Source organism: Atractosteus spatula, chromosome 26 (assembly GCF_055471065.1).
Source record: "Atractosteus spatula isolate fAtrSpa1 chromosome 26, fAtrSpa1.hap1, whole genome shotgun sequence".
Classification (NCBI taxonomy): Eukaryota; Metazoa; Chordata; class Actinopteri; order Semionotiformes; family Lepisosteidae; genus Atractosteus; species Atractosteus spatula.
In genome coordinates this window covers 1123607-1146930 of record NC_142731.1, presented here as the reverse complement: position 1 = coordinate 1146930, position 23324 = coordinate 1123607, and the positions used below count along the sequence as shown (strand labels likewise).

Sequence of the window (23324 nt, the reverse complement as noted above, 5' to 3'; positions counted from 1 at the left end):
AGTATATGCTTAAGTACTGTATATGGCACAGACACTCAGTTTCGACTGTCATTGCCTTCCAAATTTGAAACCAAGCCATAAGGAATCAAATCATTTATTTCAGAATTGTTACCATGCGTCCATGTACTGTATAAGACAAATATAAAGAATTAATTACACAGTTACAAAGACATAGACTGGGTCTCGCAATAATCTTCTGATGGTATTCCGCAGTTCCAAGTGAAGTGCTTTGCAGTAGGTGTACCGTATTTCTGTAATTACAGCAGGTAAAACTTCCATATTGCACAGACCTGTATTTTCCCACAGAATTAAATTACTGATTCTCCGCATTCTTATTTGTTTGCTGAGTCCTGTAAGAAAAGCATGAGGATAAAACTTCAATGAATAAATAAAAAGATCTTGTTAAATTACAAAAAAAACTTGTTAAACAAGTGACAGAATAAAAATAAATGTGTAAAGAATCTAGTAGTTCAAAGCATTTGTTTAAAAATGCCAAGGAGGTGTTGGCAATTAAGCCAATTTCAAGACTAGCACTATTTAACAGCGCATTTTTCTTCTAAAATAAGACTAAACAAAATGACCTTTGCAATTACTATATTAAAGAAAAACATGCATAGTAAGGAAGAAAAATACTATAAAAGTTTAGCAATTAGATACAGAGATTTAACAGCTATATTAAATTCATATAGCTCTCTCCATACATACAGTAGATATTAAATTTTACATTACATATTTAAAACCAGAGGAATACAATGCATTCTTATACTTTTCCTATTTAATTTGTATAAATAACATTCCCCACATATTCCAAGGTTGTCTAGGTTTAAATCTGAATCCAAGGGGAAATTTGTGTCATTTTGTTTTATCTTGAACCTTGCTGCCCTCTCAATTCAGACTCTCTCAAGGGCAAGCATTTTGTTTTCACCTTCCCTGTCCAGGACGACCCCCCAACACTGAGTGCTGTGCAACATCCATGTACTTCCCTGCAGCTTGGGTTAACGAGATCTGATATGCCACGCTATTTAGCCATTTGGGAAATGACACTTCAGTAGGAGGCGCCATTGGCCATCTATTTTCTAACTGCTTTATCCAATACAGGAGCATGGGGCAGCTCCTGCCTACCCCAGAAACCAATGGAGACACCCTGGACAGCAGGGATAGTATTCCTGGACGCCAATTAACCTACCAGTATGTCTTTGGACTGTGGGAGGAAACCCACACAAACATGGGGAGAACATACAGTACCAACGCCATGCAGGTAGCACCCCAGGAATTGAACCCAGGGCCCCAGCACTGTGATGTAGCTATGCTAGCTGCTGCACCACCATGCTGGCCGGCTTCACAATTATGTTGAAAATCCATAAAGAATTAGAAAGCTAAAACCTAGAATCCCAGCCGTCAAGGACTGGGCTTATCACCTCTCTGCATGCCACACACCCCGTTTCCTCACCCCACCCGAAGTGTAATGAATGTTTTGTTTCTGCACTATTTATCACTTTGCTGCTGCAGTTCATCACACTGTTTTTAGTGTCAAACACGCTATGCAACTGTCTAAAAAGATAAACTGCAAACATGAATCATGAATTGCGAGCAGACCAAAAGAGTCCAAAAGGGCAGAACAATCAGTCTTATTTATTTTCAGGAGGGATGCAAAATATTATCAGGCAGTAGCTGTCAGTAAGTCTTCAAGCTGACAGGCTCTCACCATGGGCAATTCCATTTTTATACTGGATTGTCTCCTCCATGCCAAAGGACTCCAGAGCTTTCAAGCCTTAGCACAGTTTATAAGTAACACACACATTGGATAAAATTGGTTTATACAAAAGTGATTTCAGAGAGTTTTTCGAGGTTTTCAGCTTTTCTAATGGATGGGGAGAGAGGCACAGCAACTGAAAACTGTGGCAACAGAATGAATTTGACACCTTGGAGCAATGAATAAATCTTGTGATCTTGGCAACAAGTAGAAAACATGATTTAAGTAATTACTGAGTAGAGGAACACCCTCAAGCATGTGAAGGACTTTTACTGTAAATTATTTGAACTGTTTTGGAATCTTAAAGGGAAACAATGTACATGTTAGGTGCACTATTGTTTTAATGCAATCCTCTTTGTCCTACCTCATAAAACGGATTGTCAAAAGCATCACTGGGCAAATTCTCCTTGAATAAACCTTGGATCTGCGGGACGAAAAATAGAACAATTCAACCAACTGCACTGTTATTCCCAGGCAACCACAAGTCTCGTTTAACTTATCCGTTCTGTTTGTACTACAGCATAATGAACAGTTTGTGGTAAATGAGAAGGCTGCACTAAGTAGCAGAGCTACAACACCTTAAATAAACTGCCCCCAAAGCAGTGGAATTCTGAAAAGCTTTGTGTTCAATCCAAGTACTGTAAACCCACTGTAATGTTGCAAGTTCATTCTAAGTACCAATTCGCCATGATACTGTATATAGTCGAAAACATCATCAACCCTCCATTTTGTGCAGCCAGAACAATCCATAGCTTTCAATCCAGTTGAACAGCAGTTGAACCAGTGGACCATGCAGTTCAATCTCACACAACGTTACCCTCCTTATGTCATTAGCTAAAGCCCGTTCTGCTAGAAGAGTGTGAATGGGAATTAGCTGCAAATAGTTCAGAGCCACATCATTTTCAAGCTTTGCTCTTCTGAGGATCAACACTTTATGCATTTCTAGTCTATTAACGGGAGAGCTCCCTGTCCCAGAGTTCCAGCTCTTGTCCTGGTCCTGACTTTTATCCAAAGAGCACATTATATATTTCATTTGGGAAAACTCTGGATTAAATTAGTTACCAAGCAGATACGGGCTTTCCATTCATTACAGATTTAGGACTCGTGAGTTTTCAAATAAATATAAGGTAGCATACAGTTTATGGAGCTATTAGGATCTAGTCTCTTGGGCAGTATACAATCAACATCATGCCAATACCTTGGCGGATGTGTTGGTAGCAGAGTTTGGTACCTCTCCGTTAACAGTCAAAGAGGAGTACACAGGGTTGTCAAAGTTCTCTCTGTTTTGTGCTTCAGCATCTGCAGTCACATGCTGTTGAGAAGAAAATGGTTAAAATCTGTTAACAGCTAGCGCAACCTCAGCCAGACGAGTGCCAGCCTGTGCCCTTCAGACTGCTAGAAGGTGCAGTGTTGCATCCTAATAAGCCCACTGTGAGAGAGAGAGAGAGAGAGGTGCACGGAGAACAGGCACAGCGAGATGCCCACTCGCAGCTCTACTCCAGTGCTCTGCAATAAAGAGCCCTCTGGCTTCCCAAGGACTGCCCTTCAAAACTCCGACACAGTTCTTTGTCAGGCCTGAGGGACACAGCCAGCCTTTCTCTGGCTTCAAAAATAACTTGCGAAAAGCTAGAGGCCGTTTGAAAATTAAAAAATATATATTCTAAAGGGGAACATAATGCCACAGCCGGTTTAAGCCTGTTTTCAATAGCATTCAGGCTAGAAGAAGCATTAGATTTTTATTTTGATGCTTTTAAAATGTACTGTACATGCAACACAATGCTAAAGAGAACAGACACATTCACTGTTAGCCTGACCTTGTGACCTTGATACTGTAATAATGCTCATGATATTTATACATAGAATGGTTTGCTCTTCCAAACACTTTTTAATCCCTATTTTATTTCAGTTTTGTTTTAAGGACTGTTTCATGCCTTCATTGCAAGATCTCTGTTGAGATCTTTCAATAACTTGTTTACTTTTCATCCTGAGAGAATAGTTTGGGGTTTATAGGTAAATAGCTGTATATTTTTATAAATAAGTATTGGCTGTTGGTATTTGTCTTTATCATGGGGAGAACATACAAACTCCACGATGAGAGCACCCCAGGAACTGATGCCAGGGCCCCAGCACAGCCCTCACGTGAAAGAGCAGCTACCAGTTCACTCACTGCTACATGGAAAATTATGCAGAGCTGCACTGACTTCCTCTAACCACCTGGTTGATTCACTGGGAAAGAGACTGAGATTCACAGGAAACAGATGTAAAAGAATACGTTCATTATGAGATAAAGTAATACAGACCGGACTGAGGTCCACAGAGTTGACTGCCACCTCTGCTGTGTGTGAGACATTGGAGGGACTGAAGTTTTGTGTATGATTCCTGAAAAACATCATGTAAACGCACAATTTTATCTGTCTATCCAATATTAGCAAGCTGATATTCCTGGTGAGGGTCACCAACAAAGAGCCTGTTCCCAGAAGCACAGGTTACAAGGTGATTCTGAGAGAATAAAACCTGCAGTAACCCATCTGTGAATGGAACCTCGAAAGATAATTTCTTTCTCCTTGTGGATTAATATTAAATATTTGCTGTGTATTTTTATAGATACACTTTTGTTCAGAGAGTATAAAAGCAGAAAATCAGAATCGTACTTCTGATAAAAGTTACATGCTAATACAATACATGGTATCTGAAGCATTTGTATATATCTAAACAGGGACATCCAAAAACTCAGTTTTGTTTGAAGCGGCTGTATTTCAACTGATCCCACATTAGAATTTTACAACGAAGGCTTACACTTGTAAATATTTTTCTTTATGGCTCAGAAAGGGTTTTGAGAAGAAGGGTCAGAATTATGGGGTGATTTGTAAAGGTGGACAAGTGCTTCTGGTCTGATTGAACGGTGGCCCGGTGCACGGACTCACCTGAAGAAACTGACGATGCTGTCGTAGCTCATGACCAACCTGAGCCTGGATTTGGTTTGGGCGGCATAGACCAGACACGCCAACAGAACCAGCACGGCCAGGGACACTCCCACAGCAAGACCCACTACAAACACAGACGACAGCGCATCAGCCCTTTATCCACTGAGGGTACAGGCTCTACCACCGCAGAGTGCTCTCCTCTGCCCTTCCCAAACCACTCAGCGAGACCTCGGGAAGGGCAGATAATCTGACCCCCAGCCCCTGGAGGCCTCGACTCAGATGGTTTTCCAAGTCTCTAGGACATATCCAGAGAATATGGGCTCTATCATGAGTCAAACCTGAAAATATATTAAGCAAATCCAAGTCTTAAACTAATGATTTAGGGACCATTAAAACCCTTGGGTTGATTATCCAAGTATTTTATTTTGTATATATTATCCCTCGGATGGATCATAGTTTTCCATCCATAGGCCGCTAAGTTCTCACACCAGCTTCCTGTAGAACAATCTTGAGTCCTTTCTGCAGGGATGAAGGGGCTGCGGTTAACCAGACTGCGTTTCTGTCATCTGGGGCTTTTGCACCACCACTTGCTGCTGCATTTGAAAAGCACATTTCCCTTTCTTCAAGACATCAATGGACAATTCCCTTCAAGTTGCATCTCTGTACCTGATCTTCATTGCGTGACAGTGACGGCAAATTTCTTCAAACGGCATATTTGACAATGCGTGAACCAAAAGCATCTGCATCAGTGTGCATTACACAAGGATATAATGTGGTTTAGTTGGCAGTTCTCTTACTGGTTGTGCTTGCTATAGGAGACTGTTATGTTGACATGAACAGTACCTGACTGCTGAAAGTGATGGTTCTCTCCTATCTGGCAGAAATCTCCATGCCAACCATGAGCACACCTGGAGGGCAAACAAAAATATTGGTTTGTTGATTTTAACATCTATTCCATGTGAGTAATTTACTTAGGAAATAGCTGCTCTCCCAGAGGGAAGTGTTTGATCCTGATCTGTTAGGATTCAAGAAAAAATGAATACAGTGAAAAGAAAAGAAAAAGAATGCAGCTGATTCAAGAAAGGCAGTCAACACATTTTGTTATTTTGTTGTACTGCTTGGTCAGTAAAAGATAACTTAGTGACTGGCCAGGAGGATAGGGCACTTTCCTATCCTTATAGGCTAAGGTGGAACACCCCCTGTGAAAGCAGACATGGGATGACTCTTAAACAGCTGGAAGATGAAGAAAGAGGTCAGCACTGATTCATGGGAGAGGTTGTATGATTTTGTGAATTTTCTATTTAGCCCAAAATTAATGCCTTTTCCAGCCCATGCAGTTTCTGTGCTATAAAGCAGGCCAACCTTTGACCTAGTATTTTTCCTTTCTTATTTTTTTTACCCACCAAGCTTGGACACACAAACTGTATATGACTCAACACCTTTAATGGTTGAGTTATTTAGGAAACCTGGCCTTGAGATTTTAAGGTAAAAAAGTTCTGCGTCTACAGAACATGTGTCTCTACAAAATCAGCAGATGACACTGTTGGGGATAGAGAGGCTCTTCTAAGATGCAAACTTCTTGGATTCTGTTTATTGGTGCATTCAACTGTGCTACACTTTGGTCCAGTATGCATAGCATTGTCATATTAGAGGGAGCACTGCCTACACAAAGAGAACATTATTTACACAAGCCCAATAAATCAGGTGCTGTTATGTTTGTGTCTGCTCCAGAGTTTGCTTGGTGTGGTGTCAGGTGCAGATTGCCTTCATGTCAAGCTCACTTTAATGTCACAGGGCTCTGCTGTTACATGGCTACTCATGTTGACCTTTTATAGGCTGTGCTTACATGCTGGTTTCCAGCTTTTTGTGTTTATTAGAATCAAAATGAACTGTATTAAACTAAAAAATAGCTTGAATCTCAAAATCTACGTGGAAAAAACCCAACATGATTTTATTTCATCAGCCTTCCCAGTGCATTGCTGTGAAACTACAACTTTATTAATCTGTTTTCGTGTATGAATCTGTGTAGCTCTGTCTGTAAGGTTACTGATGAGTCTGTGAGCCTATGAGGTTAATTAAACCAGTTATTTTCTTGCAGTTTCTGCATGTTTGACATTTGGTTAGTTTAACAAGGTGTTTCTCTAGTCTAAACAGCTGTACTTCACATTGATTACATCCTTCGTCATTCACTTAAAAGAACGAAGAGATCAGTTTTCATTGTAGACCTTGCAAATTATCAACATGTTCGTGCATCATCGACATGCATGATCTAGTTACATTTTTTAGAATATATTTGGGTTTAAAATCAGACAGAGGATACACAAATGAATGTTGAGAGATGGCAGCCCCTAGCTACCTGTATTATTTAGAGAGCTCCATTACATATGTTTGAGTTTTCTTTGTTCCTTTCATGTTTTCTCAGGCTGGAGCAGGAAACCTAACAAAACATTTGCCTGTGAGAAGTTTCCCCGAGTATAGCTGACTGACACCTCCCTGTCTGGGGAATAGGGCACATGGAATGCATACAGTCCAGTGATGACAGAGGAAGGAGGAGGTTTGCTGTGTCCTTACTTGCACTTGGCTTGACCATCGTCGTAGTAACAGGTGGCGCCATTCTTACACAGACACAGGGGAGGTGTGGGAGGCACAGGATCAGACCCTTGCAGAGATGAAAGAGAGCTGAGAATTAGAATTTGCTTGAAAATAAAAGCTTGCAAAGTCGTTTTGCATATGTAACTTAATGTAGAGAGGCATCCTGTTGATAGCTTGGGAAAGCCAATGTGAGAATAATCTACATGGGAAATCAGCTGAATGTAAGCACATTAAGCCTCAGATAACCCATAACCATGAGAGAAATCAATCGATTGTTTAAACTGAGGTTTTAAGGCAGCCATACCAGGAGAATGTATGATAAATGTAAAAAATAAGAATTAATAACCGTATATATATAGTATTCATTATGCCACTTCTATATATTTCTGTCACGCAGTGAACCAAAAATGAATCACTGCATGGATGAACAATACACAACACAGTGTAATTTCTATATGACTAATAATTCTGCAGCTGTGATCACAGATTCAGATCGATCCCTGAACTGGTACAGGGAACATTGCAAACACATTCACACTACTTGGAATCCCACAGCTCATAGCAGTCTTAGATCAGCCTGTCCCAGCAGACAGGTACTTATATCCTAAGAACACAGAACTAAAGGAGATTTGTATGACAATAAATCATTTATATACCATGCTGTGTAGAACTCCAAGGATGTATTGGGTTTTAAACAGTGTCTACAAGTGGTATGATAAGGCTTCACACAATCAATTTAGTCAGGACACAAACAGGGCAGCTCTGCACAGTCTGATGTCTGGAGTTCTCCATCAAGGGAACTGCAAAGCTCAGATTGTGAAAACTGTTAAAAATCCATTGTGGAAAATTCACCTACCTGCATCACAGATCATGAAGCTGCCCAGGATGAAGTTTGTGCCCTCTGGGCATGCACATGAATACCCCCTGGGCTGCAAAAGGCACAGGTGGCTACAATTTCCTTTGCATGGGTTACTGACTGAACCAGACAAGACACAGGCAGATTGTCAGTTCCTGATCACAGAAATCGAGCCCTTATCCCCACCCCAAGTGTCATTACTTGCTACTCAGTTTCCTTGATAGATTGTGCATTCTCACTGTTCTGAATTTCATAAACATTGTAAAAAAAAGGAATGTATCTACAGTGTGCGATTGAACCTCATTTACTGGGTCATGCCTTTTAAATAGGGAGAAAGTGTAACTTGTGATTTATGACTTGGAATATGTCTACATCACAACAGACAATCACGGTAACATGTTTGACCCTGCTATGGTGGAACAGTCTTCTGGAGCTTGAATGGCATTCCAAATATGAGGGGTCTCCTGGATGGGTTTTTATGCGTGTTTGCTTTCCTGCTCTGTGGAGATGGCAACTAAATCCCAAAAGAGGCTGAGATGCGCACAGTGAAGCAGAAGGTGTTAGCATGTGAAATACAGCATTTTGATTACTGGAACATTAGACTCAGTAGTACAGACATGTGAATGAAAGGCAGTACAATAGCGCAGAAAGCTTAAACTCGGTGGTTTGCAAAATTTGGGATTTCAGTTTGACTGTGCGTGTACTCACTGTCTTTGCCATTGTATTTCTGCTGCTGATAGATGTTGACTTGGGTCAGCCATGGGCCAGCAGTCAACAGTTTGACCTTTGACCCTTTCCCAAACTTGTGCTGCCTGAACACTTCTCCTTTTTCTCGAGTGCTCCAGTAAATCTGATCTTCAAACACACTCAGGCTTATGGGATTCTTCAAATCTGAAAGAATGACCAACACAGTAATAAGTGATGTGTACCTGTTTGAGGAATGTGATTTGAGAGTAGTCTTCTCCACACACAAGAGGGAATCAAGCTCATGTTCAATTAAGATCAATACTAATAGGAGTATTGCTTCACACTAAGAGCAGTAGGTGTGTGGGATGTGCCCTCAAATTTCGCTGTTGAAATAAACTACCCTACCTCCAAGAAATTCTGATTTTCATATGCACTGTATAGAGCGATACATTTGTATATAATTTAAGAATGTTTGACTATTATTCAAGTATGAATGCACTATTTCTGACCTCCATCCAGTAGACCCTAAACACACAATTCTGCAGGCTGCATCAGTAATCCTTCTCTCTGCCTTGAGTCACTTAAACCTACAGTCCATCACCAGCACTACTATCCTACAGACGCAAACACCTGTTCTTGACTTTTCGCTACTGTAAATGATCAATTACGGTTGTAGATAGATAGATAAGACTTTATTGATCCCGAAGGGAAATTGATAAAATTGTGGAAATTGTGCAACCTGCTTAGTAGCTAACATTGTGTATCTTGCACTGTTCCTTGGCTCAGTGGTGTAATTTATGCATTTGTTTACTGAATTGTGTAAAGAAACTAATCCGTGTGTACTGGTGCCAGTTCCCAAGGATAAAGGCTTCATGTAAACTAACAGTAATTATTCTTCCTTCAGATTGAGATTCCTGAACTTCAGTTTGTTATTCCAGAGGTGCCCATTCTACTGGACAGGTATGTCTCTGTAAAGGTTTATTTTGGCAAATGATGATAAAAGCTAGATAAGGTATATTAATTTACATCAAAGCACAGTGGTTTGGAGGATAGTGCTTCCTACTCATGACAACTCAGGACTAACTGGAAGGTGGGGATAACACATTACAAATTAAACTCATCTCAAACCCTCACTGGACTGTGTTTTGACTCCTTGCTTCCCTACAACATAATGGACTGTTTTATTCAGGAGTTACTTTTGTCCTGCTCCCCACCTTCATTCTTCTAACTGTGGTCTCCTGTCTGTCCTCCAAGTCCATCTATACACTGTGGTTGACAGGGCCTTCTCCTGCTTCTCCTGCTATGCCTCAAAGCTCTGGAATTCTATCCCTAAGGATATCAGAGTCACCTTTCCTGAGCTCTTTCAAATCAAAGACTCAAAACCTTCTTTAGAAGGGCTTATATTTAACTGGGTCAGAGTCTGCCCCTTTGCTTTCCTTCTGTGTTCCACACCCTCATTGTAAATACCTGTCAGGTACAGTATTTACAGTGGTTAACTGCTAAATGGATGCTTACCCATATACAAGGCAATACGCCGGTCTTCTCCAGATGGCAGGATGGATTCTATGAGGTTCTCCTTAGCATCAGACCAGTAGATGCGGTCGTTATTGGCATAATCAATGGATAGTCCTGTAGGCCATCCTAACTGACTGTCCACCAGGACTTTCCTCTGCTGTCCATCCATCCAGGCACTCTCAATCTTCTGGGTGTTGCCCCAGTCAGTCCAGTACATCATCCTGCACAACAGGAGGAAGATAGAAACTTGAGTTCACGCAGTCTCTTCATATCTTAAACCAGGGCCATCCAGTCCAGGTCCAGTGAGGGGGCTGGGGGGGTCAGGGGAGTCACAGTCCGACTTTCTTTCCATCACCAGCTCCACAGGAGAACCTCAGATCAATTTGCCGCTCACTACCACCCACTACTCATTGGCCAAATGGCCACCTCTCCTTTGTAACCTCTCTTTGCATTGAACTGGAATGAAACAGTGGTTTCCAGGACCATAAGGTTATAAGGCTGCCAGCTACACTGATGGATGGGAGTGCAAGACCAGGTTTTAAAGTTTTACCTAAAAAGTGTATATGAAATACCATCCAATTATCCAACTATAATACTAATATAATATATTACTACATAGCATCAGACATACACTATTTCCTATAATCTACTAATATAGGTCTATCTTAAATATTTTCTTAAATATCTTAAATATTTATTAAAAACTAGATTTTCCTATTTTTTTCCCGATGAATTCCTTGGTTGCAGTGCTGTATGTTTTGAGTCATTGTCGTGCTATATTGTAAAGCACCACCCAAAAGAATGGGATAGCTTTAACTGCTGTCATCATTAGTTACAACATCAAGAGACAAATTGCAGGTACAGCTAACTATGACCAGGATATTTGCATTTTTGGAAGGCAGCAATACTGCAGACAGAAAGATGTGGTAGGAAACCCTAACTAGACTCACCTCAGCCTGGGGTTCACTGCCAGGGCAGTTGGCTCGTCAATGCCCGATTTGATCAGGTGTTTTCTGTAGCGCCCATCCAGCAATGCCACCTCTATCCTCTTCTTGCCTGCATCTGCCCAGTAAAGGTTTCTGAAAACAGTTTCAGGGTGCACTTTCATTTGGGAGATTTTTGCATTTTTGGATATATAAAGCATATTGCAAATACAAAGCTGATTTATTTTTGCCACTCTTTTGCTTCCAAAGACATTTGAGCACCTTGCAGTACAGATTTAGAATCTGCGTCCACTCCAAACCAGTTACAAACCAGTACTACAAATTTACATAAGCACGTTCAAGGTTTTGGGTATGGAATTTCAAAATTCCTTTTGGTAACCAGAAGTGCAATGCACAGGCAGGAATAACTGATCAAACGTTCCAGCCCCAGCCAACTTAAAAAAAAAACATAGACAGATCTGCATTTTTGGAATTAGGGAATAATTTGTATATATAAAATAATTACAAAATAACAAGCCCTTCAATATTAGTGTAGCTTCTTTTTTAAAAGAACTTTAAACACTAACCAACACAAAAACAGACTGTGTTAAGACTGATTCTAATAAATGCAATTGTGAGCATCAAACTAACAAAATTGCATTTCAACATGATTTTGCTATAAAGATATAGAATTCTCGTACCTTCCTATCCAATCCACTGCAATGCCGTTGGGCTTCATAATGTATTTGAGGTTAAGAGCCAAGGCCACAGCAGCATTGTTACTGTGGTCAGTGTCCTCAGTGGGCAGGTAGGCTCTTTTGATGGCTCCCTCACTGGTACCCTTCCCCTCTATTGTGAAGTAAACCATGCCTAAGGCAAAGACAAGAAAATTCCATTTCAAACCCAGAGAACATCTCGCTAAACAAATCACAAATGTATTTGCAAATATCTACATAGTTCTAAGAGAAAGACTGAAAATGGTCAAATCTCTGCTGGGCTGCAGGATGATAAATCAGAGAAACTCATAGAGCCAGAGGAGCTGCATCCATATTCACAGGTAAGGTCTGTGATGGGCAGTACAGTAACACAGCTTCCATGTCCCTCCATGTGCTCTGCGGTATTGTGCTCAACAGCACAATGACAGCCTCAATGACCCGCAACACAACTGCCATTGAAAAGTGAAGAAAACAAACTGACACGCAATGAAATAATCATTATAACTTTGGTCAATTACAGTGCGCAGCAAAAAAAGATAGAGACCAGCTGTTCATTATTCACGCCTCCAATCGGATAGAATGAACAGCTCATCAGTAATAAAGATTTAATCTAGGAGAGTCAATGACACTTAAGGAGACTCATTAGTCTATGGCAAAGGATAATTACTGTAGCACTTCTGAAACATGGATATCTGGGGTAAAAATAAAATAATTAAGCTGAATGAATCATAAAATAATTTCTAATCCTCTCCTTTTTCTATTATATATCAAGCTTGTTGTCCTTTTGCACGGCGCATAGCAATATTGCATTTTAAAACAATTAAAAATAGTGCACAGTTGTTTGAAGGCATCTTTAAAATCCTGTCCTGTCTCAGTAGGATACGGTTATTCGACTAGATGGTCAATTCTGCTTCAGGGAGAATCCTTCCGTATCTTTGACTGATACTGTATTTTTCATTATATTTCAATGCTTTATCCAAGGTGACATACTAACAGCTGCAATTACACCTGTGCTGTGTTGACAATTTTCAGTTTACAGTAAGAGCACATGGCAAAACCCACTCAGATCCCACGGCCAGATGGCAGCCCCTGCTGTGAAGGGGGAGGGATACGGGAATGGGAGCTCTTACTGTGCCCTGTGTTGTTGTGGTCCCAGTCATAGTCCAAAGATACTATGTGCTCCTGGTCCTCGATGTAATCGTGATACTCCTCCGACATCAGGTTGTATTTCCGGATTCGAACGTTCTCCGGGAGCAACATCAAAGGGCTGGCTCCTAAGAGACAACACACACAGACAAAACACAGGGGGGCTTCAGCTGAATACCATTTCATCCACCTCCATCTTCTAACCACCCCATCCAGCTCAGAGCCCATCCCAGCAGGCGGGGGCACACCCTGGACAGGTCACCAGTCCATCTCAGGGCAGATATACAAACAGACCCCAGTCCGGAATCGGGCAAGGCAGCAACGCCAACCACCGTGCCACCATGCTGCACAGCTGTCTGGTTTCTACAAGTCGCAACTGTTCTCTCTAAGACCATCAGCATTACAATATTTTACATAAATATGCATTTTAGTGCAGCTGAAAATCTGTGAAATGTGATGCACTGTAATAATTGAAAGAAAAATGCTTCGGTGACCACCCTGTTGTAGTTTTGGATTACATTTTGACATCAGCCCAAGGTGCAAGCAATTGCTTCTACCAGTCTTATCTGCAGATCTAAAGAAACCATGAGTGTATGCTACTTTAACTACCAAATTATAACTGAGGAAAGATCCAGTTTGCAGAGCCCAGTCATTGTTATAATGTTTCAACTCAATATCTCTCAAACTGCAGAGCTCTGACATATTCAGACAGCCAAACAAAAAACATAATAACACTGTTCAAGTTCCGAAAAACATCCATGAATTGAGTAGAAACATCATAAATGCAAGTGTATGCATATAGGCCAAGCTAGCAAATGAACTGTTGTGTTTCGTTCTTCTGTGCGTTTTGTGCTAGGGGTTGTACTGTAAACCCTCCCTCCTCACCACACTACCTGGCTGTCAACACTGCTTTTCTTAACTCTTCTGCTTCAGAGCAAACATGACCCCTTTTTCTTCAAGCCAAGTATCTGGCCACTCAAAACAACATGACATGTCAGAATTGTTGCTTACCTTCTGCTTCACACTCACTCCCTGCTCCCACCTTCCTGTAGCCCGAGGCACACAGACACTCATAGCTGCCCTTCATGTTCCTGCAGTCCTGAGGGCAGGTTCCGTAAATGTCACACTCGTTGATATCTGGGGAAGACGGAAAGATGCCTTACTGCTAAATCACAGAGAGGACATTTTCTGTTCAGAAGTAAACAGCACCCATGTTTTAAAATACCATTGCCATTTTAATCTGTTTGCATGGACAGCCAATATAACAGAGTATTTTAAGTCCTGGAACAGAAGAAATACCAGCAAAGACACGAGGAAATGAGATTGAATGAGAGATGACTCCCCAGTTCCAAGTTCTGATTGATAATAAAAAAAAATAGCCGATTACTGCAAAACACCTGTCTGTTGTCTGCTGAGGGAATCTGCTCTGTCTGACTAGACGATTTGGTCAGCGTTAAAATATTGTGGCTTGCCAATGGAATTTGAGCAGATGAGGTGTTTTGGTATCTATATACTTTTAATGCAATGAAGTTGTGCCGTGGGTAAATGCTGGGGTGCCAGCAACAGGTGTCTGGTTTCTGAAGCTACCGTTGCAGTTGAAGGGGTTCTTTGGGTCCACAGAGAAGCCTGGCCGGCAGGAGCAGATGAAACCCACTCCACTCAGGCTGGTGCAGTTGTGCTCACACAGTTTCTCCTCGCAGCTGCGGTTGTGACCGAAGTCTTGAAAGATAGAAGTAAAAATAAAAAGAACTAGAAGGAGCTGTATTAACAACAATTAAGTCAGCTCTTCTTTGCTCTGAAATTAATTGTAAAATTTAAACACTACAAACCTAGGATGAGAAGAGATGTGAGTGGAATTACACATTGGTTTTTAGCCTGCCTAACTAGCAGCTTATTTGGAGTACGGACAAGTGGAATAGATTTATCATGAATCAAAAGGCTTCAAAAGTTGCTTGGTCAATTTTTTAAATACGTTTTCCTAAAGTAAAAATTGCTTCAGCAGTTTTACTGTACCTTGTTTTACCCTGCTACTGTTATTGTGAACACTCCTTGTACTGTCTGCACTTGCGATCATAGAGAACGTTCAAGTGAGATGGAGCCGAGACTCCTCGGCGCAAACATTGCGTACTCACTGCAGCCCAGCTCGTCCGACAGGTCTCCGCAGTTGTCGACGTGGTCGCAGACGTGCGTCAGCGGTACGCAGCGTCCGTTTGCACACTTGAACTCCTGGAGCGTACAGGGCGCAGGAGTGGGCTCCCGGCCTGCAGGGCACAGACACATGCACACACTCTCACTTACGAGTGTATAGCCCCTTCCGTGGATAAGTGTCTTCAAATGACAGAGCTATGCAATAACAGCGGGAATTAATGATTCGAACAAAGACACCCATACAGCGTGAAGCAAGGCAGTAAACTAAGCAAAATCTGGTAATGTGGGAAGCATTGTTATAAAGGGGACTTGTATAAACAGAAATAGGTGTTACCTGCTCTTTCAAAATCAAGCTCTCTGACATCCGTTGGCAGTGTGGATTTTATTTATCCTAGTGAGAAGCTCTAAATGAGGGCTTTGAGGGAGTTATTACCGACATTTTATTTATTTTTAAAATAACATCAGGGATATTGGCCCAAAACCAATCAAACCAAGAGCCGAAAAACCCAAATAAGCTCACAGGAATTAACCTCAAAAAGACCTAGTTTCAGCAAGATAGGTGACATTTCAACAAATGGAAAGAAAACAACAAGCAGACACAATATCTTTGTATCTTTAACATGGCAGTCGAGGACATGAAAAACCAAATACAGGGTAATTAGGTTACGGAAGAGCAGACAGGAATGAGGAAGGGAAACAGAACAGCCAAGGAATTTGGTTTCGAAGTCCCAGCAGAAACAAGTGCTTAAGTTCTACAAGAAGTCTACATCTACAGGAAGCGAAGTGACAATTACATAGTTTGTAATTGTCCAGTAACAGACCTCCCTATACCAGGCATGATGGGAACGACCAGTTTGAAAGCACTGCATGACTCACACAGGTCTTCTGTTTCGTCACTGCTGTCACCACAATCATTTTTGCCATTGCATATCATCCCGGCGTAGATACAGTAGCCATTGCTGCAGCGGAATCTCCCCGGAGGCTCACAGGGGAGGGTCACTGCAGGAACACAAAGACAGAAACCCCCTGGGTCAGTGGACTGATCAGCTAGACAAAGACTCCTCTCTAAATTTTGGTTTGAAGGCTTGGTTGAAAAGGTCATGGGTTTTAACTTTTTCCTTCATGTCCTGAGTCCAATAGGATTTCAGTGAGCACCACTGGAAATGTTACCATTTTGTGCAGCTGACCAAAGGTCCCTTTAAAGTGTGTAATCATCTCACAGATTGACTGTTCAATGCCAAGCACTTAATAGGGAGATCTTTGTTAATTAAAGAAGCTAGATCATAGTGTGAGAACAGTGCTGTATTAAGTTCTAGAGCTTATTCTAGTGCCACAGAATTTCCACCTACAGCAGAGTCCAAGCTGTTCATCTGACTGGTCCCCACAGTCATCGTACCCATCACACACCCAGCTCTTGCTGACACAGATGTGGTTGTGACACTCAAACTGGGTTGGTGGGCACCATCTTCCTCCAGGATAGCGCGTTGCTGTGGGGCACAAGAGCAGGAAGAACAAGAGCTCAGTGCAAGACGAGAGTAATGGAAAGAGGGCATTTTCACTGAGACCTGGTGTCTGGAAACAGTCCCCTTGCTGTGGTCCTGCTGTCTGACACCCGAGGGCCCCCAGTCCTGCAGATTAGGTTAGATTCAATAAACTACGACCAGCCAAACCAGGATAAAGAGCAAAGTTTGTTCCATTTAACTACAAATTACAGTACTTAAGAACCAATGTGGGATGAAATCAACAGAGCTCGTGTCCCCTGAGGGCCACCATTCACAAACACAGCCCTGTGGCATCATTTGAACTTTACTGGTTCAGGATCTCTATGTGATTTTTTACTCAGAAACTTGAGAACAATCAAAATGCAGATCTGACCTGAAGATACTTTCATTCATCCTTTCATTGTGGCACTGAAATGGCACTTGCTTTACACTCTTCAGAGGATTCTTTTATTTTTCTATCTTAATAATAAACACATCGAATGATTTTCTACCATTTATTACAGCACAGCACAAGACTGAGTAGACCACACAGTCACGTTTTTAGTTTAAATCGACAAGGGGACATTCAAATGAAATATCATGTTTTAATATTCGTTACTGATGATATCTAGTGCGTTACAGCTCCCAGAGTTACAGATCTCTTCTTGTCCACCATTCTCATTCTTTGACCTTATTTAATATACAGTACATGCCCTGCAATGGACTAGCCTGAATTACAACTCTTAAAAGTTACAAGTCTTACCACTTTTCTCAAGTAATTGCACTTTTATTTTTGCATCTGTTTATAACTGCACTTCTCATTTGGTTATGGATACTCTCGGAGGCTGTGAGTTAATCTTAGACAACCTCACCACTCTGATAAAACCATTCTAATACTTTGCCATTCATGGTCAAATCGGAGCTTATTTCTGCCGTACAGATTATACTTACCATCAAAGAATGTTTTCCACACTAATCAGTTACTTTTGGTGTTAATGAGATTTGTAACATTGTGAAAAGAGAAAAGAAGTCTGCTAATCTAATAGTGGGATACCTGTGCCCTGCTGAGTACTAATTAAACTCTTGGGTCCATGTTTGATTCTGGGCATCTTCCTTATGGAATTCACATGGTCCTCCCTGTGCTAAGGTTTTGCTCCAAGTCCTCAAGTTTCCTTCCCGTCTCATGCCTGCTCATTAATTCACCCTGTCCTAGACTCTGTCCTTACCATGACTCTGAAGGAGAGCTATCTGTCATAACTGTCTCCTGAAGACCGCATTCTTTCATCAGCTCACACAACATTCATTTCTCTTCATTTACTCTAAGCAGAGAGTATTAAATTAGTGTTCATTTACTGTAAGCATCTGCTATCTTGCTGCCTGTTCCCACTTCATTCTTCAAACAGCGTTACCTTCATGAGGTCTCAAGGAGGGTGGTGATTTGTGGGATGGAGCAATACTTTTTACCAGATTTAATGGTTTTCAATAGGACCAAGAACAAAATTGTTCTATGGAAGGGTGACAGCTCTGTGAAGTCTTTCCCATGTATCCCGAGAGTCTGTTCGTTGGACTGGAAGCTCCTAGCATTTTGACCAATTAGCAATTAAAGGTTCTGCCACAACAAAGTAGCTTTCTCACAACATGAGGCTCCATGACAAGTGTTTGTGCTTACTCCTCTTTGTGCTTTGCAATTCACTGTACACATTAAGGGAGCTCATTAAACTATGAGAGGACTCTGTAGAAAGAGGATAGATGATATTGCTCTTGTTCTTTCCTTACCTTGAATATCTTTTATTCTCTAATGTGCCATTCTTTTTTTATTTTGTCTTGGCTCATTAAGCCGTTTTACCAAGCAGAGAATGTCTGTGAATAAATAATTTCCTTCTCCTGGACTGCCCCTGAGGAAGCATAATACTGTACACAGCAAAATTGCGCAAGTCAGCAAATAAATATAAGCATCTAATTGTCTAACTAAGATCAATAAGCTGTATAAGTTCAGAATGAACACAAATCGCAGTCCTGGGCTGACACTCACGGCACATGGTCTCGTCTGTGAAGTCCGAGCAGTCTGCCCGCCCATCGCACTGGAGAGAGGAGGAGATGCAATGACCCGAGTCGCACTGGAATGCGTCGGGAAGACACGTCTTCAGCTCTGGGATGAGAAATGCCCATTAAGAGGGTACCCGTTAATTTCCCAAATTCTTTTTTCTGACTTATGAGGTCTTGAAACGTTTAGCTCCAACACAGGCATTCATTCAAAGCAAACATTCCATCTCAGTTTAACAACCTAATGAGTGTGGATGCCCAAATCAAAATTTGTAATGCTCCAAAAGTGAGATCGTCTCCCCACAGTTGTGAGTTTTTCTGTATTTTCAAAATTTTAAAAGCATCTTTTTCTAATCTCATTTTTCAGAGCCAGAGCCATGATTTATATTGCATGATGTTGCAAATTATTTTCTTTACAAAATCAAACTAAAGTCTTCAATTATTATAAAAAACTGGTGCAGAAAACTTCTTAAGTATTAAAAGTGACTAATTTCACCAGATCCATGCTATAGCACTTGAGGTAAAAATGTCTTGTTTTGGGGGAATCTTCAGTCTCCGAGGACTCCTGGTTGAAGAGGTCCTGCTCTCCAAAATAATTGAAGAAAGGAGACATGTTTCATGGGAAAAGGCAGATTTCTTCCTACTTCCTGGATCCTGCAGGCTTGGGAAGAGCAGGAGATGAGGGCATGGGGCCTCACCACAGTCGTGCTCATCCGAGTTGTCCCCGCAGTCGTTGTTATAGTCACAGACCCAGGCTCCTGGGATGCACAGCTGGTTGCTGCATCGGAACTCACTCTCTGTGCAATCTCGTGGCACTGTGGAGACAGAGCGGAGTGGGTCACCACACTGTCACAGTGCGACGTTCTGTATCCTTTTTCATCAAATCCAAAAAACAGCAGTTCTCAAATTAAATAAAAACACGAGGTACATAGAAAGGCAGCTTTTTAAAATCTTAAGTAAAAGAATATGTCAGTGTCAGTGCAGTCTTTTATTTACCAGAACAATGTAATATTGTATGTCTTTACATTAGAATACTTTCTGTGAATGAAAAACAATGAAAATCAAGCTGTAGTTCTCCAAATGCGAGAGTGTCTCAGGCTCCACTCAACCCCTTAAGACAGATCTGGATTTGGGAAAGAAGGAGTGAAACACAGAGTCCCGAAGGATCTTGTACTTTTCAGATTTCTTAATCTACATTCTCATTCTACTGAAAAACAGTGTATACTAAATGATCCACACATAAGGCCATTTTGATTGCACAATTTAAAAAAATGTTTAATACTTTCAAGTCAGGCATGATTTCATATACAACGTTGCAAATGCAAAGGAGGAAGGGGAGCTCTGGGTCAGAAATTGTTCAATAATTTATAAATATGCTACAGTTGAGCACTTAATGGGGTATTTGGCTTGGTCAGGCTTGGAGTCACTTCTGTTGTGGTCCGTGTTGTTTGAGAGAAGGACAATCTCTAGCCAAGATATGGAAACTATTACACTTTAATTTGCTTGGGAGGCCATGATTCCTGAGGTCTTGGGTTACCTGAAACGTGCAGCGTCCTCCAGATTGCGATCCATGCTGTGGGAAGAATTCTCAGGTTAGGTCGGGCCCTAGCCTCTTGCATCTACAGCAGACTCACCGCAGCCGCGCTCATCAGAGCCATCACCGCAGTCGTCTTTCCCATCACACTGCCAGCGCACAGGGACGCACAGGTGGTTGTCGCAGCGGAAATCTCCCTGAGGGTGGCAGGTCACGCTCTCTGACAGAGGGAGGAGGAGGATTTCATCAGGCGTTTCCACTACAACATTGATTTCGATGCATCATGATGAAACAGGGATGAATGAAGAAATCCTTATTGTCACATTACATGCACCACTTTTCTGAGGACTGAGGACTGTACCGAGACTGACAATACACCGTTACTGCCTATGACCAGTTTCAAAAAAAGATTCATATCTGGCATACTTTAAAATATTTTTCCTTTGCTTTTTGCGTTTTAAGGCTAAACATTCATGCAAGGGTAAATTAAGACCACTATTTGGTCTTTACTGAAATGCCTATGCTAAAGGCATCATTTCTGAGGTCATTAGAAGGAATAATCATCATGTATGTTTCATGACATATTTTAGTTTTGGAAAGAGCATATACAACCACAAGGAAAAGATTTTAATTAAACACTTCAGCTTTAGTATTTTCAGATGCTTACATTATCACCAAATGGTACTTTTTAACTTTTAAATGGAATTTATGCAAATATAAGAGAACAGGGAAAAGCCAAAAATTGTTAATTGAATAATGGATCAATGATCCTCTAAACCCTTTGCTCTTTTGTCTAAGACCAAAGAGAAAAAAGCTTGGCTGAATAGTATATTAGTCTGTAGTATGCAGTCTTTGTTTTAGCAATCCAGTGAGGTTTGTACAGTTAAGCATGACAAGGATAGAATAAAAAGTGTTCCTAATGATTTCTCAGATAATTCTTTCTTCCTTTTTCCCCATTTTTTTTTATGAATAGCTGCCCCCACCTCCACATTTCTCCCGATTCTTCCCAACAGAATCGGGTCAGACTTAGGCTTGAAATCAAGAAGGCTCATGCCTGCAGCACAGTGCCGGCTCCTGAGACTGACAGCACTGGGATCCACAGTCCAGCTGTCCAGCTCTCAGTGCTGTGACAGGGACAGGCTTACCGCAGTCCTCCTCATCGCTGTTGTCCACACAATCATTTCTCCCATTGCAGACAGCCCACTGGGGGATGCACTGGTAATTGGTCTTACAGGAGAATTCTGTCTCTCCATCACACCTGTGCTCGGGACCATCTAGACAGATAGACAATACGAGAGAAATAAAATCAGCTTTATTATGTCTCCTCCTCTAGAACATAAAAATGATTACAAATGAGGGAAGGCCTTTCAGCTTTCTGAAAACCATGTGGTACACCTTATGTGCATCCACTTCAGTTGTCACTTGTTCAAAGAACTCTAAAAGGGTGGAAAGATCTGCCTTTTGAAAATCCATGTTGATTATTCCCTAGATTGTTATTTCAATATTGGTGTTCAATTCATTTAATTCTGATATTTGTTACCATAACTTTACTTGTTCAATAATTACTTGATTCAGTTCTCTCCCCCTTCCTATAGATACATTAAGAGTTCCAATCCGGAAGAGGGCTGGGTCTGAGGACTAGGCCTCAGGCTGCGTCCAGACTCACTGCACTCGTCGGGCTCGTCAGAGTTGTCCCCGCAGTCATCTTCCACATCGCACACGTAGGCCTGCGGGATGCAGCGCCTGTTGGCACACTGGAACTCCCCGGGACGGCACGTCTTGGAAGGGCACTCCTGGACGTTTTCATCACTGCCATCGGCACAGTCTGCGATGCCGTCACAGTGCCCAGAGAGAGGGATGCACTGCTTGTTGGCGCACTGGAACTGGCTCTCCTCACAGCGGTGATCGCCTGGAAACAGAGCGTGGATCTCCTCCTTTTCTGAAACACTTTGGCTGACAGCACAGCCCACAGCCCTCCAAGGAATGTGAACAACAGTTTAGCCCCATTTGTTAAACTTTAAATGAGGAAAATGAGACTTCCATTGCATAAGAACATGTTCCATTTTAAGTTTTAAGAACTGTTCAAACAGAAAAGCAAATAAACATACCAACTTTATTATGGATTGTGTGTATGAATCTTATTTAGCTTTTTATCCAATCAATGCATAGTGTGTATATTCTCGTGCAATTGTAGATAAAGTGTAAATTGATATTTAGTTTCTCTCCTTATCCCCGTTCTTCATCTAAAATAAGACAAGGACAAAACATAGTAACGCTGACAGGATTTCTACTGAATTTAAATGGAATCATTGGTACGAACTGCAAAGGGCTGGGTCCTCATCAGATCCATCAGGACAGTCGTTGTGCTTGTTGCACAGAAGGTGAGGGATGATGCAGTTTCCATCATAGCACTGAAACTGGCCTAGGGGGCAGTAGCGAGTCGGGCAGGACCGGGGTTCATCTGAGCCATCCCCGCAGTCTGATTGGCCATCACACTTCCACCAAATAGGAATACACCTAATAAAGAGAAAGAGATGGCAGTGAAGATTGTGGGTCTATCTAATTTTATATTCATGTTTCACTGTCATTTCTGAAGTCCATTGTCTTGACTTTTTCAATGCCTTTCAGGATTATTAATGCTTTAATTAGGCTCGCTTGCAGCTCTGAGTCTTCATGTACAAATCTGAGATGCAAAACCCTTATTAAAATCAGTTGAGCTGGATAGTGCAGTATACATTTAGGAATAAATACTTTTAATGTTTAAAATGATTCATCTTATTACTTACAAGAACATGACAAACAATTGTCTAGTAGGCTATGCCTATGAGATTCCTTTAATTCTGAACTGTTTGTTACAATACTACCACCATGTGGCTTGCATAAAGAAAATCTACTCAAACCCTTTCATCTACGCACCGTACTGATAAATGGCAAATGCAATCTATACTGTAGCTGTCCCAAACTGTGGTAACCAGTTATCGATTCTGATAACGAGCATGTTGTATG

At 41.4% G+C, this 23324-nt stretch overlaps 1 protein-coding gene across 1 annotated transcript in view; it reads right to left on the bottom strand.

Moving 5' to 3' along the window:
- Nucleotides 1-87: 87 nt before the first annotated feature.
- The window catches only part of lrp2b (low density lipoprotein receptor-related protein 2b), a 68443-nt gene continuing 45206 nt past the window's right edge, over nt 88-23324 (bottom strand). The window contains exons 56-79 of the mRNA XM_088905944.1: nt 22639-22835; nt 21985-22227; nt 21464-21592; nt 20419-20538; nt 19483-19599; nt 18774-18890; nt 16610-16747; nt 16137-16259; nt 15245-15373; nt 14700-14831; nt 14124-14249; nt 13097-13240; nt 11952-12120; nt 11278-11406; nt 10328-10548; nt 8834-9016; nt 8126-8245; nt 7249-7336; nt 5521-5585; nt 4678-4801; nt 4054-4132; nt 2952-3065; nt 2118-2177; nt 88-350 (exon numbers count right to left, since the gene is read on the bottom strand). Coding sequence (XP_088762070.1) covers nt 333-350; nt 2118-2177; nt 2952-3065; nt 4054-4132; nt 4678-4801; nt 5521-5585; nt 7249-7336; nt 8126-8245; nt 8834-9016; nt 10328-10548; nt 11278-11406; nt 11952-12120; nt 13097-13240; nt 14124-14249; nt 14700-14831; nt 15245-15373; nt 16137-16259; nt 16610-16747; nt 18774-18890; nt 19483-19599; nt 20419-20538; nt 21464-21592; nt 21985-22227; nt 22639-22835 — 3085 coding nt within the window. The 3' untranslated portion in view covers nt 88-332. The remainder of the gene's footprint in view (nt 351-2117; nt 2178-2951; nt 3066-4053; nt 4133-4677; nt 4802-5520; nt 5586-7248; nt 7337-8125; nt 8246-8833; nt 9017-10327; nt 10549-11277; nt 11407-11951; nt 12121-13096; nt 13241-14123; nt 14250-14699; nt 14832-15244; nt 15374-16136; nt 16260-16609; nt 16748-18773; nt 18891-19482; nt 19600-20418; nt 20539-21463; nt 21593-21984; nt 22228-22638; nt 22836-23324) is intronic.